Source organism: Erpetoichthys calabaricus, chromosome 4 (genome assembly GCF_900747795.2).
Source record: "Erpetoichthys calabaricus chromosome 4, fErpCal1.3, whole genome shotgun sequence".
Classification (NCBI taxonomy): domain Eukaryota; kingdom Metazoa; phylum Chordata; class Cladistia; order Polypteriformes; family Polypteridae; genus Erpetoichthys; species Erpetoichthys calabaricus.
In genome coordinates, this window is record NC_041397.2 from 274326279 (window position 1) to 274349429 (window position 23151).

The 23151-nt window shown below is 34.4% G+C and overlaps 1 protein-coding gene across 4 annotated transcripts in view; it reads right to left on the reverse strand.

Moving 5' to 3' along the window:
- LOC114650899 (rho GTPase-activating protein 6) overlaps positions 1 to 23151 on the reverse strand; it is a 611037-nt gene that overhangs the window by 62927 nt on the left and 524959 nt on the right. For all 4 annotated transcript variants that reach the window (XM_051926806.1, XM_051926807.1, XM_028800818.2 and 1 more), the window contains 2 exons: positions 15406 to 15565; positions 3924 to 3995 (listed from right to left, as the gene is read on the reverse strand). In XM_051926806.1, the coding sequence (XP_051782766.1) occupies positions 3924 to 3995; positions 15406 to 15565 (232 nt within the window). The remainder of the gene's footprint in view (positions 1 to 3923; positions 3996 to 15405; positions 15566 to 23151) is intronic.

Consider the following 23151-nt stretch of genomic DNA (forward strand, 5'->3'; position numbering starts at 1 on the left):
CTAGGATGTTAGTTGTTAACCACGTTTCACAAAAACACAACAAACTGCATTCTTTGTAAGTCCTGACATTTTTCACCAGCGCAGCCAGTTCATTGATCTTATTTGGTAGTGAGTTCACATTTCCCAGGATCACAGAAGGCACCGAAGGCTTGTATCGTTACTTTCTCGCTAGCCGCTTGGCTTTTAGCTTATTGCCGGCTTGACTGCCACGATACCGCCTTCTTACCTCGTCAGGTAAATAGGGAACCACACCGGCACGGGCCTTTGTTCTTAGCGACTGAAGTTGACTACCTGAATAGACGAGTCTCGTCATGTAAAAATCCATGTCCAAGTAGTAAAAAGTAGTAAAAGGTGTCCAGGGAATGAGTCCACATAAAAGAAAGTGGTAGGAGTGATCAGTGAAATAGAGAAAAATACAGAAAAAGGTAGAAAGAAAAAGTCATACACGGAGCTGCTGGAAAGACTGCCACTCGCAGCGGCACCTGAGTGAGTCCCCGTTGCTTAATTAGGCACTGATTCTTGTTGTTAATTAAACCCATTCTTTAATTCTGTGGCTTGTTGCTGCTCTCATGGTGCATTAGCAGACATTTACAAAATTGTTGATTTTCCCTTTCTAAGAGCACTGTTAAAATGTTTTGGGAACCTGAGCAGATCAACATTCCTGAGACATTCATCTTTCTTTATTTTCAGATATTGTATGATGGACACCAGTTGTTTTGGCTCATTTTGTATCTGATTATTGTTTGGCAGCTAATTAAGGAAAAAGCAACAATTACGGGGTCTGAGTCTATAAGAGCAAGTCAATTAAAATTAGTTCAAAAGAAGTTAACTGGCAGCAAAAATAGGTCACTCATTAAGAAAAGGGTCAGAATGAAAACCTGCAGCCACAGTGGTCCTCCAGGACTGGAATTGGCAACCCCTGGGCTAGATAACACAGGTTATGGTATACACTATACAACCAAATAGGCAAACTCCATTTTCAAAATCCAGGAACCTCAGAATTTGTTAAATTATAAATATGTTTAATTAATTAGAAACAGATAACATTCTAACAGTGAAGTCAAATTTAACAAATCGAAGCAAAATTCAACCCACAGGAGACAGAGACAGGAGCCAGCAACTGAAGCTAATAGGAGCAAGAAAAAAAGGATATCCTTTTCCCCAAAATGGAAGCTTATTCTAAAATGTTATTGATTAGATCCTGCCATATTTTTAAAAAGTTTTGAACAGATCCTCTAAATGAGAATTTGATTTTTTGCAATTTCAAGTAGTATAGAACATCGCTTACCCACTAACTTAAGAGTGTGGGTTGGGGATTCTTTCAGTTGAGCAAGATACTATAAGTCTACGTGTTTGTAGTGTAGTAAAGGCAGCTCGAGTGTATTATGTGCATGGCTGACTTACACTCCTACTCTAAAATATTGAGTGACAGATTCTTTGCCAAATGTACTCTGGGGTCTTTGAAAGGAAGAGACTTTAAAATATTTTATAAATTGTAGAAATGCCATCTGAGTCTTCAAGACTAATCAATAATTCTTCTTGAATAGAACAAGGTGGAAGGTGAGGAAAAGTGGGCAAGTTCTGTTTAGCAAAGTTTCTAGATTGAAAGTAGTGGAGAAATTATGTTGAGGAGAAGTTGTATTTGAAGCGTAATTGTTCATAGGATGCAAAGACATTATCTATGTACAAGTCTCTAAACGTTTTAATCCCGGACATTTTCCAGACATTAAATAGAATATAAGTTTGAGGGAGTAGAAAAAGTTGGCTGTTATGTAGAGGTGCAACAGATAAACTGCTTCCTACATTGGTTCCATATTCTGAGAGAATGAAGGGTAATTGGATTTTTATTGTAATGTTGGTAGTTTGCATTAACTGGGGCACAGAGCAGGGAATATAAAGAAGTACTGCAAGACTTTATTTCTGTTGCAGACCAGGCTTGTGGATATTAATCAATTTGTGTTGATGTCCAGGTCTTTATAGCTTATATATTTGCCGCCCAGTAATAAATTCGAAGTTGGGTAGTGCCATGCCCACATCTGCTTTAAGTTGTTGTAGAGTCGCCCTTTGGATGCATGGATGTTTCGAATTCCAAATAAATTATGATTGAGTCTAATTTCTTAAAAAATGAATTATTAATGTATATGGGGATGCTTTGAAATAGGAAGAGCAGCCAGGGAAGGATGGTCATCTTAACAGTGTTGATTTTCCCTGCTAACATAAGGTGGAGGTTAGACTATCTAGTCACATCTTGTTTACTTTTTTCCATTCAGACAGCAAAATTTTGTTGAAAAAGAGTTTATTTACTTGTAATATTTGCCCCTAGATATTAAAACTAATCTGCTAAGATAAATGGGAAGGTGTCCAATTCAATATTATGTGCTAGAGAATTCATTGAAAAAAGCACACTTTTATTCAAATTGATTTTAAGTCCAGATATCTTTTGAAAATCTGCTAATGCTGGCACAGAATTTTGTGGGTCCGATATATACAGTACCATATCATCTGCTGATGATCAATAAAAATATAGATAAAAAATTACAAATATGTTTACAAAAGAACCACCATAATGAAAGATGCCAAATCAGTTCAGTAAGTAATCCTTCAGGAACCATATGTTTTATCTTCTTTTTTACTTTAGAATTTTATTACAACAAAAAACACATCATCATTCAAGAAAGCATGTTGCACTGAACTGTTCAAAGACACTGATTGAAACCAAGTTTCATCATGGCTGAAATCAACCCTGCAAAATAATTAAATCTAAGTGAGTGAAAAGTTTTAATACTAAGCCAATAAATCTTGTTTTCCCTATTACAATATTTTCTGATTATCAAATAAATTTTGCTAACCCCATTGGCAGATATTTTTACTAAATAAAAGCAAAACATTTCCTGTTCCAAGTTTTTTTTCCCTAGTTTTTGCATATGCATTTTTTGCCATGAAAACAACCTCACAACATTTCAAGAATTAAGAATTAAATCATGCAATTGGCACACTTCATTGCTGGCCTGTAAAGGATAAGGCAAAAGTTTTAAAAGATTTTTGTTTAACTGTAAAATCTACACTTCTGTCAGAGCAGCAAAACTTATTTGCAAGTCACGGGTTGGAGAAGTACTAAAAGGTTCTTTAACACACTTCATGAAACTTACAGACAACACATGGTCTCATAAAATCACTTTAATCTGATTATTGCAACATTAATAGCAAGATACACAAGGTATAAAAATCTTGTAAATATTTTTCTATGGTAAACATACATTGGTTTCCTTTTCACTGTAAAAGATTTTGTCTCTGTTTCATTTTTTCTGATCATTATGCTAGATGCCAAAAAATCACATGCAATTTGTGTCATTGTTTAGCCTAAACATCACTCTGGCTGTGGTCCAGATTCACACTACAAGAGCAGCAGTCAAAGCACAAAAAACTCTGTCAGACCAGCAGATGAAATTAGGGAGCAACTCTTTAGCGTCTAAATACACCTGAATTTGAAGGTGGCAGAACCAAAAACAGGCAGTGAAGATAACAGTTATAGCAATAGTTATAAGAATAGTTTGTTAATAATGTAATTCTTAACTGCACTTCTCATGTCCCTATCACAGAACACACAAAAACAAACAATGATTCTATGGAGCTAATGAAACATTTCTGAAATTTGGGAATTGTCTTCTGTTTTTGACTGTCAAAGCACCTCTTGCACAGATTTAATTAATTTCTCTATCAACTGCGATTTATTCAAACCAACCCCTTTCAAGCATAATAGGTGCAGGTTTCCACAGAAACCAGATTTTTTATAAAAGGCTCTCTTTGTTTAAAACAGTGCATGGGCTGAATAAAAGGGCTGTAACAGAGGTAGAATGAACTGAGGTTTTCCCAATATGAAGAAGCATGTAAAACAATAATTTCTTCTTTTAGTAATATGTCACCTTTGTCTTTGTTCTTCTCTTTTGCTAAAGAGTCCAACTTCCTTCTCAATGACTTCTTACGTTTTTGACCATCTAAAATTAACAAAAAGAATAACAGAATATGAAGTTATACAGTGAGAATGATAGCTGTAGTATGTCAGTACACAGAAAAGCATACATAATAATTAGTGCTGCCTAGAACATGTACTGAATAAGCACATGAAAATCTTCATCAATGATTTCTTTTGAATATATTCAGCAACAGGCAACCTATAATTAATTCAGAATTAAATGCAATACTTCCCCTTTCACTATTAAGTCATAACTCCTCAACAGTCTGAATCGCCCTTAGTTTTACTCATTCATCAATTCTACTTAAATGTTTAAATGTATTATATTACAAATTTTGCCTAAGGTATGTTTGCTGCTTGTTGATTTTTTACGTTAGGCAACAACAATGATATTTAGCATAGACTGTATATATTATTTCATTGTAATCATATGTAACTTAAAATGATAGAATATACACAAAACCTTCATTGTGCACAAGTAGTGTGAACTACTGTATATGAAAAACATAGCATTCCAAACAAAACAAAACGTTATACCTTTTTGTGCTTTTCTCCCAGACTTAATAATTATATAAATACGAGAAAATGTCAAAGTACACTGACTCAGGCTAATGAAAGTCTATGCTTTCACAAAGATTTGATTTTAAACATTTAATTAGGAACATAAATCTGAATAGCCAAGTCACGGTACCACAAACTGAAAAGCAGCTCCATACAGCAAATTTGAAATGACGAAGGCCACAATAATTTGTATTAAATTTATAGATCTGTCAATTTACTACTGTTATGATCTGTAACATTTTCTGAAAAAGTATAAGATTTATGGTCAACTCTAGTAAAAAGAATAGAAAATAATAAGTAAGAAATAATAGCATTTAATAATATAAAAGAACGTCCTGTGCATCAGTTTTATTAAAAATCAAAAGGATTCTTGCATTTTAGGATTTTAATAGAAGTGTTAAATCTGATTGTACTCAGTTGATCCATTCAGAAATACCACAGACAAACATTACAAACACAAGTAAAGACCTTTTGCTGGACATGATTAATTAAATTCTCCCAAATGTGAAGTTAAAATAATTAAATAACCTCCCCCTATACTAAGTATTGAGGAAATAAAAACTGTATCTGACACAGAGAATTGGCACAGTCAAATATAGAAAATAGAATGTGGAATGACCAAAAGCTGTTCAAGAAATACTAAAATCAGGTACAGTAGGTGCTGACTAGCAGAAGAATTCAGTGACAAATTCAAAAAATCAGTTTGTCTTAATGAAATACTCAAAAGCAGTGTTTAGATATGGCAAGCTAGTTGAAACCAAGATTCCCAGGTATGTTATAAAACTGAAAAACATAAAACCAGGTGAATGAAGTACTTAAAAACAAATGTACTGTACAATTATGAAGGAGTAAAAGAAATGGCATACAATATACATTGACTGAAGAAAAAAGTAAAAAAGAATACTATAGGTGAGTCAGAAAAATACTTAACACAAAGATGAATTCATAGATCAAATTAATAGCATTTAACAGACTTGCTGAGTCTATTCCAGTTTCTAGATTCAGCATACTGGACTGGCTAAGCTCTAAGATCAGAAGATTGATCAAAAGATAAGAAAGCTCCTTATTGTTGAAGGAATTCACTATATAAAATGTGACGTCTACTTTGTACTAAGGGAACAGAAAGTGGACACAGATTTGTTGTAATAGAATGAATGAAGTCATCTTTCACTGCAGTAACTAAATGCAACTAGGTAAAGATGTCTACACCACACTCATTCAAATGCATGCATCATGCTTGTGTAAGCAATCATCTGCTTTGTTTATATAAATGATGGAGACTCAGAATTATTTATTTAAAAGGCATAGGTGGCAGTGACAGTGACAACAACCAAAATGGTATGCATATCCTAAATCTTAAAGCAGGAATGATTTCACAAACAAAAACAAACACATTCAGTTTCTTAAGGTAACCTTCTCATGCCAATACGTGTTTTTCTTTACAAAAACAAAGAGCACAAACTAAATAATAATTGCCTCAGTCTTTAAAAGATGGATACCATGAAGTCACATAGACACATGTTGTACATACATGACCACAGCCTAACATTTGACATTTATAACAACAAAAACAGAAAATGCAGGAAAATTAAGCTGTTACTGACAGAAACCTTAAAAATGGTTATAAAGGCATAAGCAAGTTAACTTCTGACTGCATACACTAATGAATTTCAAAAGGAAACAAACACACTAAAAGAGGAATATCCGTAGCAAGTAATGGCTATAGACAGAACAGAGGCACAAGTCTTGAACAATACTGAGAAGGAGGAAAACTGACCTGCTCAAGGACATACAGAACATTTTATAGAAACCTTGAAAGATTAGTAATCAACAAGTAAGCATGCTGATGTAGTTGCAGTAGTTACAGTTTCAAAGGCGATACAGTGAGCTTATGAGCCTCTATAATAATAATAATAATAATAATAAACATTACATTAATATAGCACCATTTTCTAACTACTCAAAATGCTTTACATAGAGAGTGGGGAACCAAGACCACCTGATGGCCTCACCAATACTTCTTCCAGAAGGAAACTTATGCCTTGTGGTTAGTTTGCATTGCAAGTACTGGCCAGGCCTAAACATGCTTAGCTTCAGGTGAAATACCTGTTGTGAAGTGCAGGTAGTTTGACTACTTGGAAAGGAAGGCATTTACAACAATATTACATATCATCGCAACTGGGTTCTTTTGTTGTTTAACCCAATTAAAAGAAGTCTTCAGTATTTAGAAAGGAGTTAGAAACTAACTGGCCTAGTCAAGGTACACCACAGATTTATAGCATTGCATCCATTGAATTTGACAAAATTTTCCCATAATGAGAATTAATAAATTAGTTTAGTGCTGTGAGCCTTTAGGAGGTAGTGCATGCCAGAACTGGCATTGCCTGAGTTTTCACAAGTGCTTGTGGTTGAATGGTCGCCTTAAATTTGCAAATTGTTCATCTTGTTTCAAAATTGAAATTATTTTGGCAGGTTTAACAAATTGAAAAATACACAGGTTTAAAAATATGGATAGCAGATGAAGCAAAATTTAAGAATGTTATGAATAAGCTGTAGCTATTAATGTTATCTAAATGAAAAAAACTGTGACATTAAGGTTAAAAAAATTAATTTACAGTAATACTGTATATTTAAATATTCATGCAGAAATAATCAAAATTATACTTAGATTAATTATTATGCTACCCTCTTTCTGTAAGGATGCCAAGAATTCATTACATTTTACTTATATATGAAAAGATTTACTAATATTAAACAACAAATTGTGAAAATAACTTATTTGAAGGAAAATAATGTATGACAAAACATATTAATTATACCACAAATATTATGTTATTCGCATCATTAAATATAATAAAGTGTATACTGTATATAAATAAGATGTCAATTTAGCAGAACAAATATATTGAGCAGAATTCTTTCATTAAAATGACCTGTATCCATTATGGTGCTTTGATTATTCAGAAAATTGTCCACATTTAAAATTGTATACTCAGATTTCATTCAGGTGCCAGAGAAGTTCAAACAATGGCTCTTCTGCGTGATGTTTTGACTAAGAGTTGGCTGTAGTGTTCTCCATTCATTTTCAACGTTTTTAGTTTCAGCACATTCTTTACATTTTCCAGGACCCTGTCTGTTTGTGCCTTCCCCTGGCCAGTCCCAGAAGTTAATCTAATCTGTCACATTCTAACAACTGACAGTCTCCTTTATTTGGTACAACTGCCTTTCACAACTTTCCCACACTTCACTCTATGGACAAAGCAAGTTGAAATAGGCAGGAAACTACTAACAGATCATGTATGGGTGTGTGTTAATTAAGCATAGAACAGGGAAAAGTGGGTTTTAACTATACATAGTAATTGGGTGCAGACAGACTAGCAAGATTAAAACAATGTCATGAGTTTATTGAAAAATTTAAATACAGCAATGTCTAAGACAAACTGTCACTGCACAAGGTCAATAGAGTAACAGATGAGGTACTTTTTATAGGAGACATCCACCTATAAAACAAAGGTACCAAAATATACAACTCGTAATATAGCATCTGCTCAAGGAAAGGTTATGGCAGACAAATTGACTTAACACAAATATTTGACACTAAAAGACCAGAAAAACATGCTGATGAAAAGAACAAGACATGCCATACACCTACAATCTCATTCATTCTGCCTGTCGAGCATCAAAAACATAAGCTTTTAGTGGCCATAAAAATTACACAATGTATTTTGATGGCCTTAATACAAGAAAAGATAATGTTTGGAAAACAGGACAGACTGCTGTCCTATTTAAATTACAGAACTATTTAAATTAAGAACTAAGGAACTTATGCTTGAATTAGCAGTGGCTAAACAGCCCAGGAGTATGACTTATTCAGCTAATCAGTATCAGACCTGCTTTCTGTTACTTTGCATGAGCCGGGAGAGGGGATTTCTTTGACATTACAGTTTTTCTGATTATTAATTTGGAGTTTTGCTTCTAACATTACTTCATTTGCCATCCTAACAGACAAGATACCCCAAATGAGAAATCACTTTTGATATTACTTTTTTCCATTCTAACAACAACCCAGTAAAGAACACTGGGAATGTCTAATAGATCCATCTGTCTCAACGTACCGATCCATGTCTTTCCTAATTAAATGCCTGTAAAACAACTTTAATATTCATCTATCCATTTCTTATCCTGTGTGACTTCATACAGTGTTTCAAGCTCTAGTATTAGAACTAGATGCACTGAGTGCTAGGCAGGAACCATCTGCGAAAAGGATACCAGGGGCCTCATGTATGAAATGTTGCATACACCCTTTTCCGTGCTCACATCGAGATGCGTAAAAAATAAACTTGGCGTAAAGCTACGCAAATTTTAATGGCAGCCTTAGACCATGTGTGCGCACATTTCTGCTCAGTATTGTAAATGGGCGGCATCCAACATCAACACAATTCTAATGTTTCTGTGTCATTTCTTCTTCTTTTTTAGATTTGCATCCAGGAAGCAGGTTTTATCAAACACACCAAAATTAACTGCATATCGCTTACAAATTTACGGCACTTGATTGTAATCATTCTGTAACAATATAACCGTAAACGGAATAGCAAACTATTCCAACTACCATGGCTGCTTTAGGGTTGTTAGAAGACATCACAAATGGAAGAATTAGAAGAGAGTGCATACTTAGAGATCATACTGATTTTTTGTCCCATTATGATGACTGGCTTCTAAGTCAATTTAGATTTCCAAGAGCTTTCCTCATAGAGCTTCGTGCTGAACTGGAGCCGGGTTTACAAATGCAGACATGGAGTAATTGTACTCTACCTGTGTAGCGAGAAGGTTATTTTGTGCCAATATAATCTGTGAAATATAATCTGGTAGTTGCCCATATCTGACAAGAATTCTATGAATATATAAATATGTGAGTGTTTATAATGATAAGGATCCAGGACGATGACATTCCCGCTGGATGGCACATCTAGTTGTCAGCATTCCCCCACTTGGCTGTGATGTCCCTTGGCTTCTCTCCGGCCTGAATATATATATATATATAGCTGATCATACACTGTATTATTGGGAATGAATGTTATCTTTTAAAGCTAGTTAAATACATATATCTCTTTTTGTACCATGTCTCTCCCTTGTAATTATTTCCGCCATGGTTACAAAAGAGATATTATTGGTTATAGTCTGTTTTGCATCAAGAAACGCATCCCAGGAGAGAAAAAGCACCCTCTGCTGGATACAACCTGCTCCTTTGAAAGTTCTGTCCACCCTCAGGTTTTTAGCTCCAGGAGCCTTTCAACGTGAACTGGGTGACTGATCGGGTATTTCTTAGTCATCAATGAGTGGTGCAATGCCAGCTCTATAAGATGGTATTATCTGCTTGTTGTCCAGATATATGATTTTTTTTAATGTAATTAGCAGAATATTGAAGCCAATTATATCAGAAATGTTATCTTCATTCTCCATGAAAATATAACATTAACAGTTTTTTTCTCAGACATTGTTACAAAAAACACAGGTAAGTATTCTGTTTGGGTAAAGTATTCCTGGCGACCACTGGATCAGCTATTTAGACAACTTAGCTAGTAACTACACACAAGGTTGATGAACTAAATAGTCCCCTCTGAGTTATGGAATATCTAAAAACACAATCTTCTATTATCATAAAATTGCTGTACATTATATAGATTTATGTTGCACACATTAATTTTTAAATTTTCTACTTTTCAGTTTTCTGCGGTGGGCTGGCGCCCTGCCCGGGATTTGTTCCTGCCTTGCATTCTGTGCTGGCTGGGATTGGCTCCAGCAGACCCCCGTGACTCTGTGTTAGGATATAGCAGGTTGGAAAATGACTGACTGACTTTGCAGTTTTGTACTTGTATTGACAAAAATAATGTTATTTAGTGCCTAAAGTTTTTCCAATTTTGTAGTTTAATACTATTTGTCATAATGCAATATTTTCAGAAATAAAAATAATTGTCACTAGAACAAACTCATACTTTTTTTCCAGAAAACAAATCACATGATGCAGACCTCAGAATCCTTTTCACAAAAATGTTAAGTCTGATTTTTGCTGCCTGTAACTGTGAAATGAGAGAAAGAGTATAGGTAGGGCTGATCTTTATAGCAATTATTTAAGGCAAATGAAATCATTATATTAAAAAAAAAATAAACAAAATTTGTGCTTTAATGACTCAGGGCCTGCTGGAACAGTTACAGGTCTACTGACTGTCAAGGCATGGCTGTCAGGCTTACGCTTGCCCTTACCTTTAAAAGAAAGACCTAATAAGAAATTATGGGATTACTCAAACTAAAAAACTAAGAACGCATTACTGAATTCCCAGGATGTTATGTAGGCATATTGCCTGTATAGTGTGTGCTGACACTATATAAAAATTTTGTAACATATGTTCAAATTTGCACTGAGAGCCAGTTAAACAGAGTACAGCCTAATAAATTGCCATTACCATCTATCCCTCTCCCAACAAAATAATTAAAACTAAAGAATATTTAAGACACACATAATAATCAGTAGGACTAAAATGAAAAACATGTTTGTGATATTAAAATTAAACATCTAATAATAATGTTCTTTGACACCCTCTTGTCCACTTTTATATCCCCTGACCTTATAATAAGTATACCTCTAATTTTCCTATGACAATATACAGTCATAAACCAAAGTTTGGGTTTTTATCAGCCTGCATAATAATTTACTCTACTTTCAACAAAAAAGATAACAGTGGTTTGTATTTCATTTCCTAGGAACATCTGAGTTCTGGGATGTTTTCCGAACAAAGATTTTTAGTGAAGCAGTATTTAGTTGTATGAAATTAAATCAAATGTGAAAAACTGGCTGTGCAAAAATTTGCTTCCCCTTGTAATTTTGCTGATCTGAATGCATGTAACTGCTCAATACTGATTACTTTCAACACCAACTTGGTTGGATTAGTTTGTTAAGCCTTGAACTTCATAGACAGGTGTGTCCAATCATGAGAAAAGATATTTAAGGTGGTCAATTGCAAGTTGTGTTTCCCTTTGACACTCCTCTGAAGAGTGACAGCATGGGATCCTCAAAGCAACTCTCAAAAGATCTGAAAACAAATATTGTTCAGTATCATGGTTTAGGGGAAGGCTACAAAAAGCTATCTCAGAGGTTTAAACTGTCAGTTTCAACTGTAAGTAATGTAATGAGGAAATGGAAGGCCACAGGCACAGTTGCTGTTAAACCCAGGTCAAATACTGGAGCGGCATATGCACAGGATTGTGAGAATGGTTACATACAACCCACAGATCACCTCCAAAGACCTGCAAGAACATCTTGCTGCAGATGCTGTATCTGTACATCGTTCTACAATTCAGCACAATTTGCACAAAGAACATCTGTATGGCAGGGTGATGAGAAAGAAGCCCTTTCTGCACTCACGCCACAAACAGAGCCACTTGTTATATACAAATGCTTATTTAGACAAGCCAGATTCATTTTGGAACAAAGTGCTTTGGACTGATGAGACAAAAATGGAGTTATTTGGTCATAACAAAAATCGCTTTGCATGGCGGAAGAAGAACACCACATTCCAAGAAAAACACCTGCTACCTACTGTCAAATTTGGTGGAGGTTCCATCATGCTGTGGAGCTGTGTGGCTAGTTCAGAGACTGGGGCCCTTGTCAATGTTGAGGGTCAGATGAATTCAACCCAATATCAACACATTCTTCAGGATAATGTTCAAGCATCAGTCACAAAGTTGAAGTTAAGCAGGGGTTGGATATTCCAACAAGACAATGACCCAAAACACAGTTCGAAGTCTACAAAGGCATTCATGCAGAGGGAGAAGTACAATGTTCTGGAATGGTCACAGTCCCCTGACTTGAATATAATTGAAAATCTATGGGATGATTTGAAGCAGGCTGTCCATGCTTGGCAGCCATCAAATTTAACTGATTTTGTATGGAAGAATGGTCAAAAATACCTCCATCCAGAATCCAGACACTCATCAAAGGCTATAGGAGGCGTCTAGAGGCTGTTATATTTGCAAAAGGAGGCTCAACTAAGTTTTGATGTAATATCTTTGTTGGGGTGCCCAAATTTTAGCACCTGTCTAATTTTGTTATGATGCATATTGCATATTTTCTGTTAATCCAATAAACTTAATGTCACTGCTGAAATACTATTGTTTCCATAAGGCATGTCATATATTAAAAGAAAGTTGCTATTTTCTGCTACTGAAAGCTCAGCCAATGATAAACAAAAATCCAAAGAATTAAGAGGGGTTCCCAAACTTTTTCATATGACTGCATATATATACATATATATATATACATATATATATATATATATATATATATATATATATATATGTACTGTATGTTCTAATTTTATACTAGGATGATGTTCCAAAAGCTTACTATCTTTACCCACTGTTTTCAAAAAATATTAATCTTACTAATTTGCTGTATGTTATCCTGTCTCTTAAACTGGACATCATACAACTGAACAAACGTGTGATGAGAATATATAGATGGCTGACTAGGACCTACAGACAACGAACAGAGGAAAACCAAACCATACTAAGCTGAAATTAGGCAGAAGTAAAAGGTGAGGTGAGGTGGGTCAGGTTGAGAACCAAGAAGTCACAAATAGCAAAGAATTAGAAGAGTGGACAAGAAGCAAAAGGTGAAACAAATCAAATCAAGATTAAAGAAGTAACTGCAAGGAGGGACAGAATGGGCACACGTTTGGAAAAGTATGGTGAACTATTAGTAGTATGACATCACCATCATTATATAAATCTTGGGCCTTGGTATTGCAGATATCTTGCAGGTTGTTCCATTTGTAGTTTTCTATTAACTGAATATGTTGCTGCAAAGATCCATACTAGAATTAAGAAGAAGCACAGGAAATACTGAGGGGCAAAGATGTGCCTGAATTAAATGTGCACTTTATTAAACAAGGGCAAAGGCAAAAAGAAAAAGCCCCTTAAATTACTCATAATATTAAAATATATTACAATCACTATCACTAAAAAAGCACACCTTTGACACTCCAATTCCATCTAATATTATACTTTTTAATGCTTTTTCCTGTCACACCATGGCCCAAATGACCATTTAACACTAGAATCGCTGAAGCCTAATAAAAAAATCGTAATGCAGAGACACCTTAAATTCCTTCACACCTCCTTATCAAAGTCTTCATTTTGTAAATGTGTCGATCAGTACTGGCAGCAGGCAGCCTGCTATTCCATCCCCCACCGAGGCAGCTGAAGTCGGAGACAAAATTCTCACAGCTTAAGTCTCAGGATCTGGGAGTGAGGTGTCCAGGATTGTATTGGGTAAATAGTATATCATTATTTGGAATACATACATTTCAAGTGTGTCCAGTGTCTACAACAACCTGGGTAAATGTAGGATGACAGGAAATGCGAGGCAAGAAATGTTGAACAAATAACTAAAACAGAAACGTTTTTCATGTTATAGTAATAATGACAAAATGCTGACGTGAAGTGTATATTGTGTGAAGACTGAAGTCCAAATATCCAATAAACACTTTCACAAAAAGGTATAACAAAACAAATGTTGCTTTTTTCATCATCAACTATAAGATAACAATTTAGTTACCTTGCTGTATTATGAGATGTTTCTTAGAGCAGTGTTTCTAAACCCTTCAGGCTTCGGGATCCAGTTTTAACTTTTTAAGTTTTTTGACAACCCACAGACAGAATTTAAAGTGCCCTTTATGAATCAACTGCAATTAGAACAGCAAGGGGAATGGGGTCCGTTTGGTGAGATGAGAGAAGTTACAAAGGGTGAAAAATATTGTGCAATATTGTCGACTGCTTTGGGTGTGTCACATATGACAATAAATTTGAGATGAACTGATTAGACTAGCCATGCATTTTTCTGAAGACTGTTGTTCTCCTGCATATTGTCATTAAGTTCACAATACCAATCAACAATTAGTGTTAAATGCCCCTTAAAAAAAGGAAATTAAAAAAAGGACAAAAAAAGCACTGGAGATTAACTGATTAAGCCAAGCCATGAATGAACAGAATGAAGTGTGATTGAAGTGTGATTTTTTTATGGAGTAAGTAAAACTAATTTTTTTTTTCAGACATTTATTCAAAACCACTGAATACTGATGTAGGATTAATTTTAGGCTTTCATGCAGTTTTCAGCTTTGAATGAGTCAACTTTAAATCGCCTTTGTAACACTACCATATACTGCTATTTGTGATGTCCTTTAATACATAGTTCTGCTGCAATCTCTTTGATACCATTACCACCAAGAACTGTATATAGCATGATCAATAGTAAGCAGCTTAAGTAAACTAATAATATTAGCCTCTGGTAAAAAATACAAATATCGTATACAGAAAAATATTTATTTAGTTACATTGTGCTTCTGATACATCTGGTTATTATGGGAATATAGTAATAACAGATAATAAGTGATCAAGATCTGATATTATCTTCTCAAAAATATTGCCAACATCAAGTGTCACCAACTTTATATTAACTGTTTAATTTGTAAGGTTGTATTTTGGAAGTAATTCAGAAACTTTCACAGAAAAATCCTTAAATATTTTCCTACAACAGGAAATATCATTTTCTTTGTACTTCTTTCTGCACAGTTTTAAAAACATACCCTTGCTGTAGCTGACCCTTAATAATATTACTTATTCAATGGCTGCAAAGTTTTTTTTTTTGGTTTTTTTTTTCTGATTAATTGATACAAACATGAAATATTTTAAATGCTGAGAAAGGCTCCCTCTAAATAATAATAATAACAGTAACAATAAAAATATATATTATGTAAGTAGTTCAAAGACTTTTCCACATCAGTATTTCTTTGTGTTTTGTGCCAGGCCTACATTACCTTTAGGGATTGTTATCTGGCAGCCTAAATCATAGTCCTGCTGGAGCCGATTAAAAGCAACATCCTGCAGCCTTACTCTTTCTAGTTCAGAGAGGCTCTGGATGGGAACTGGCTTCAATCTCACATTTCGTCCAGACATGCTGTTCCAGGTAAAATCACCCTGTAATAAAAAAAAAATCAGATAATATAGTTAACGAATAAGTTAATTATTTACTTTATCATTCACACTTTATCACTATTAATGTGAGATGGCTGATATTTTTTTAAGTTGATAATGTTTTGACAAATGGGAGAGCCAGACATTTTTGTCAACAGAGAATTCTATGATATTAATCACATAAAACAGGTGCTGATCAAAATTGTCAGGTCAATCTACCATTCAAATCTAGTCATATGCAAGTGCACACAAGCTACTTTGTTTTTAAAATGATGCTTGCAAATGTCAAGTAAACCAAGTAGCACTCCTGTATAGGTTTAGCTTGTAGAAAGCATGAGCATTAGAGAATTAAGAGATACATAAAGGACTGGACCTGGAGTTGCTTGTTGGGATTTTGTCAATTCATCTCTAACTCCACTTACTAGTGAGGCAACACATAACAAGCAACCAATAAGCATTCCTTTAAAGAGCCCAGCATATTTCCTAAACTGACTATGGAGGAAACAAGCACCACCACAGAAGTCTGGGTGAAAAGTCACTGTTAATCTTTCTTTGCTACTGTCTGACTAAGATCATCTATAATAATAAAAGGCAAAGCCCTCACTGACTGACTGACTGACTCACTGACTCACTCATCACTAATTCTCCAACTTCCCGTGTAGGTGGAAGGCTGAAATTTGGCAGGCTCATTCCTTACAGCTTACTTACAAAAGTTAGGCAGGTTTCATTTCGAAATTCAAAGCGTAATGGTCATAACTGGAACATATTTTTTGTCCATACACTGTAATGGAGGAGGCGGAGTCACGTATCGCGTCATCACGCCTCCTACGTAATCACGTGAACTAAAAACAAGGAAGACATTTACAGCACGAGTCACACGCGGGAACGAAGGTAAATGACGTTAATTTTCGACTGTCTTTTAATACTGTGTAAGCATACATATTAACACGTGCAATTAAACGTGTGCATTTACGGGGTGATTTCTCAGGCTTAAAAGCTCACCTTTTATCAAACGCGGGAACAAAGGTAACTGACGTTGTTCACTGTCTTTTAATACTGTGTAACCATACATATTAACACATGTCCAATTAAACGTGTGCATTTACGCGGTGATTTCTCAGGCTTAAAAGCTCGCCTTTTACTAACAAGGTAAATGCAAAACTATTTTCAATCAGTTTATTGAAACGCTCCCGTTAAGGATTGCAATAACATATTCGCGAGATAAAAGAACGAAGTAGGGGGAAATGGAGGAACAGCCGCAAACAGCGAAGAGCAAAAAATTAATTAAACAATTGAGAACGGAGCGAGTTAAGCATACAAGCATGTTCATAAGGGAAACAAAGCACGGTGTAAAACGTAAGTTTAAATTAAGTTTATAGAAACGCTCCCGCTGCGGATTGCAATAACATATTCGCGACATAAAAGTTTAATGAGAACACACGAGGTATAAACGAACCACACGCCGTGGCGCAACGTTAGGGGCAACAGTTTCAACCATTCTATGATCTGCTTCTCACAACTGAAAGACGGCACATGGCGGATGTTAGCCGACTTGCTGACCGCAACATTAGGGGCTTCAACTCTGGCGCTGACGCCACATCTCAGTGCCAACACTTTCCAGACTCTACTTAAAAGACACGCCCTCCTCACTGGACAGTTAAAAAGACCAATCAAACTAACGATGACATCAAGTATTACCCAATCAAAAGTAGGAAAGGAGGCATCTTCATAAAATGCGTGTGGGATGATTTGCATGAGACGCTGCTTTAAAAAAAATGATAAAAAAAATACGGGAGAAATCCCGTCCAGTATTGATTCAAAACGGGACGCGCAATTTCATTCTCAAATGCGGCACGATTCCATATTTTAAAGGACGGGTGGCAACCCTGCAGTGCCAGGTAACCACCCATACAATCAGATTGTGATTCAGACTAGGAATGCAATGAATGTAATTACCCCGATCTACATACAAGGCGAAAGTCTTGCAACATTCAAAGATGATGGTTTGGGATAAGTACACCATACAACATAAAAGAGCTTATGAAGCCTTGAACCGAAAAAAGCAACATCTCCGAGATCGTAAAAAAAAAAATAGGAGGTAATGTCGTTTTACTCGCTGTACATTTTATTCAAACATTACCAGTTATTCCACGAGGGAGACCAGCAGATGAACTCAACGCGTGTTTAAAATCCATGCTTCTCCCACGCTCGGTTATATGTCGCGTGTTCTCGGGTAGGTACACCAAAAAATGTATACATTTAAGCATGTAATGGACAAACAAAAAATGAGGTATACCCGAGGGCACTGCAGTAGTACTTAATCTAACTTTACTTCTTAAATGTTAATGTTTTACTGTTTAATAATTTATACGCTTTTTATATGTTGTTCAAATTCTTTTATCAAAATACCAGTGACAGCGCAATGCACGATAACATGGAGTGAATACACCATACGCATCCGCCCACGGCCGCCCTGGTGTGCGCAGATAGGAGTTGATTCTACAATAAAATAAAATAAACATAAAAAGAGTAATACAATCATCACCCATAAAGCGGATAGTAGACGTGACGTACTATATGTGTACCAGATTTCAAGTCAATAGGTGAAACGGTTTGCGAGCTACAGGTGATTTAAAATCCTGGACAGACACACAAATTGCCACGGTAGCAAATTACAGAAGAAGATTTTACTGTTTAATAATTTATATTTATATGAAATGTGCTTCTTATATATTACTTCATATTCTCATATGATAATGATGTTAATATTTATATTGATTTCTATGTTATTGAAACTGCATGTATGTGTGTATATGTATGTATATATATATACTAGCAAAATACCCGCGCTTCGCAGCAGAGAAGTACTGTGTTAAAGAGGTTATGAAAAAAAAGGAAACATTTTAAAAATAACGTAACATGATTGTCAATGTAATTGTGTTGTCATTGTTATAAGTGTTGCTGTCTTTTATATATATATATATATATATATTATATAAATAATATACACACACACATAAACATTTATATACATATACATATATATACATATCTACATATACACATATCTACATATATATACACACATACATAAACACACACATAAGACTTATTGACTGAAACGGGCTTTCACGAAAACAGTTAGGGCTTTGCTACAGGATACACCCTCCACAAGTTAACCAAGTAAAAATAAAATATATATTTCTGTTTTATTTAAACCTTTTAAGTTCATATGCATAGCCCCATTTGGCTGTTTAATTTTTTTTTTCTTTCTTCAGTAATATTTAATCTCCTTAAAGAAAAAGAACATATCCATTTTACTTTTTTTGTATCTGTGTAGTAATATTTTAGTGTAAAAGAATAACCAGTATTTAAACCTTTTATGTTACTTTATACATTTATTTTACACAATGTTGAAAAATTAATAAGAAAGCTACATATTTTGGCAGCTGCTGCTTTCATTTTCAATGAAATGAAAAAAGCTCTCCAAGAGAAAACGTCAATGAAAAAGAAACAGTTTGCACTATCTAAAAAGGAGAAACCCTCATTTATAAAAGTTTGCTGCAGATGACTTAACTGAAAATAAATGAATACTTCCTATGTGTATAATACATATTTATCTATTTGACTTATGCCTTTATTCCACCAACTTACAACATCTGAAGTACAATTTGTTACATTACTTTTGTTTTTTGCAGCACAGGCAGGTGAAGTGACTTCCTCAGGGTCACACAGTGGTGTCAGTACCAGGATTTGAACTGACAAGCTCCGGGTTTGCTGAAATATTACTGAAGAAAGAAAAAAAACGAAAATGGGCAAATAGGGCTATGCATACAAATGTCCATCCATCCATTATCCAACCTGCCATATCCTAAATACAGGAGCCAATAAGTAGATATGTATATATACAGTATATATATATATATATATATATATATGTGAATGTATGTATGTATATATCTATGTCTATATATATATATATGTAGATATGTAAATTTGTATATGTATATATATGTTTATGTGGATGTGTATATACGTATGTATATGTAGATATGTGTATATGTAGATATGTATATATATATGTTTATGTATATATATGTTTATGTGTGTGTGTGTGCATATTATATATATAAAAGACAGCAACACTCATAACAATGACAACACAATTACATTGACAATCATGTTACGTTATTTTTAAAATGTTTCCTTTTTTTTCATAACCTCTTTAACACATTACTTCTCCGCTGCGAAGCGCGGGTATTTTGCTAGTCTAGTTATAAAATCTAAAGGCTTATTGAAATTGTAGGATTCATTTTTCTACTGTGTTACAGAGGTTTTTAATTTGTGGCATTCTTTACAATTAAATATCAAAATATAATACAGCACATACTTTTGATAATGTTAATAAATAGCAAAAAAAAAAAACACATTTTACATTTAAAAGCAAAAAGTAAAACAGGAACAGCCGTGTCATTGTGGAGTTTGTGAATCAATGAAAAAATTCACAGTTTACTAGTAAGAAAAAAAAGTCTTAAAGAATTATATTCCAGGCTATAGGTCAGTCTCAGAATAAGATCTACTGATTCCTGAAAACAATGCTTTATACTAGGCATATCATGTTTAAACTATTTTACAATATCTACCAAATATATTTTGAAAAATGTTCTCAACTTGCTTTAATCACTACAAAGTCTTAATAAAACTATGCGTAATCCAGCAATGATGGCCACAAACCAGGAACCAATCTTTCAAAGGCACACTTACCTACACTGGGCTAAATAACAGTTGCTGGTGAACATAACAAGGACCAAATTTTCATTAATTTCTATATTGATTTACAGGGCTGCATATTAGCACTAATGTCCCAATTTGATTTGATTTTCATTCACAGTGCCCTGATTCGATTTGCTGTTGATTTTATCTTGAATTAATTAGCACACACTGATATATTTGAAATGCTGGCTTTTTTAGAAATTATGTAACCATGTATAGAAAACATTAATATAATGTGACAAATTTCAATAACACTTTATTTTAAGGATATCTACATAGTGACTTAATAACATATGCATTAAGCATGGAATGACATTTAAGAAGAAATGCTTAGTAATGATAAATTAACATCAGCATTTGGAAGATGTGTAACAGAATATCATTGCTCTTTAAAAAAAAAAAATCACAGCACTACAGTCATTCATAATTTAACTAACAAGTGTAAGCAATGGCATACACTTATTAAAATATTTATATCATTTTGCAAATAATATTTTATAAAATAATCAAATATTGCTTCTTAAATAATAAATGTTACTCAACAACTTGTTTGATGTTATGAATCTCCATGTAGGCACCCTTCAACTAAACTCTTAGCCAAATTTATTGGTCATTTAAAATAACCCTGAGTTTGTCAAATTAAAGATGAAGCAATTCTACAAGTTACACATATCTTTGGTTGCTCACTTGTAGCAGTCACGTTAATCAGTGTCAAAAATGTGTCCTCACAGTCCTCAGACAAAAATGAAGCATTTTAAAATGAGGACTTAGAGCTGATGCTTGTTGACAGCAGCACTGAATGAATGGAACATAAAGGAAAAAGAACCAGCCATGGTTACTGATAATGCCATTATTATGAAGATACGTCAAGTCATCTGCTTTTGTATCGCAGGCTGCTATGAAAATTCCAACAATTGCTTGCATGCTTCGCCAGGTGTGGCATGTTGCAAACTTTTTCCACTATGTCAGTACTGCTAGCCATGTGCTTAAACAGAAGAAATGTTTATTAGACTTACCAACACACAAACTTGTAATTGATGTGGCCATGCAATGGATCAATGCACTGGAAATGCTAGAAAGGTTTTTGGAACAACACCCGAGTCATTTCACCAGTTCTGTATATAGGCAGCAAGGTTTATACCCGTGTGACTGGTACGTAGCGTGCTCGGCTGTAACACATCCGCCACAGGTGTCTTGTTGTTTCTATTGTGTGATTGTCACATAGGAGTCTGCTGCTCTGGATGTTCAGCTGTTAGAATCCATAGTAAGTCTACACCTCTGATTTAAGTGTGGAAGACACTGATTTCAGTTAAAGAGGACACACCATTTTACGCAAGACTAGCAAAATACCCGCGCTTCGCAGCGGAGAAGTAGTGTGTTAAAGAGGTTATGTAAACATATATATACATAAACATATATACATATATATATATACATATACACATCCACATATATATACATATATCAACATATATATACACATACAGACACATATATACATATACATATTTGTATATCTACATATATATACACATATATACTGTACATATACTTATTTGTATATCTACATATATATACACATATATACATATACATATTTGTATATCTACATATATATACACATATATACATATACATACATATCTATCTACATACATACACATATATCTATCTATCTATATATATATATATACACATACATACATATCTATCTATCTATCTATCTATCTATCTATCTATCTATCTATCTATCTATCTATCTATCTATCTATCTATCTATCTATCTATATATATATATATATATATATATATATATAGCTGATTACCCAGTGGATTCGCTCACTGAGTGCAAGAGAAAAAAATAAAATGTATGTATAAAATAAGTGTAATTGCCAAATTTATTTTTCCACAAATAAAGGGCACTTACAATAACATAGAAATCAATATAAACAACATTAACATCATTATCATATGAGAATATGAAGTAATATATAAGAAGCACATTGCATATAAATATAAATTATTAAACAGTAAAATGTTCTTCTATAATACGCTACCGTGGCTATTCGTTTGTCTGTCCAGGATTTTAAATCACCTGTAGCTCGCAAACTGTTTCACCTATTGACTTGAAATTTGGTACACATATACTACGTCACGTCTACTATTCGCTTTCCCACACATATGAACAAATATATATATATATATATATATATATATATATATATATATATACACATACATATACACACACATACACATATATACATATACATACATAGTGCGTTGCAACACGGGCTGCGATTGTTACATGGGAGGGAGAGGACAAATCACAGCTTCCCGCTTTCTAATCGGGCTTGTGATTGCTGCTTTGACGGATGCCCAGATCCCACAGTATTTCCCCTTAGGAGAGGCGTTAGGCAAGTGTAATTGAATAGCGGTGCTGCAAGTTATTGCTCTTTTTATCTTTATTTTATTTTATTGTAGAGTCAACTCACAGCTGCGCGCACCAGTGCGTGCGTGGCGGATGCGTACGGCTGACGTTTTCATTGTCTACCACCTCCGCTAATCATTCTTGAGGCAGATTGAAGACTTAAGTGCCAGCTTAACTGAAAAATTAAAGAAAACATACTAAGTTTTAAAAAAAATCAGTTTTAACGGGAAAAGATGCCGACGAAAGAAGAGAAGCAGCGGGACGCTAGGGTGAAGAGCTGCTCATTAAGCAGCAAGGTCATCAACCTCTGAGCAAACGAATGGTAAACGTACAGAGAAAGAGGATAAATACTATGAATGGTCATGTCAAGTATATTCACTCCACG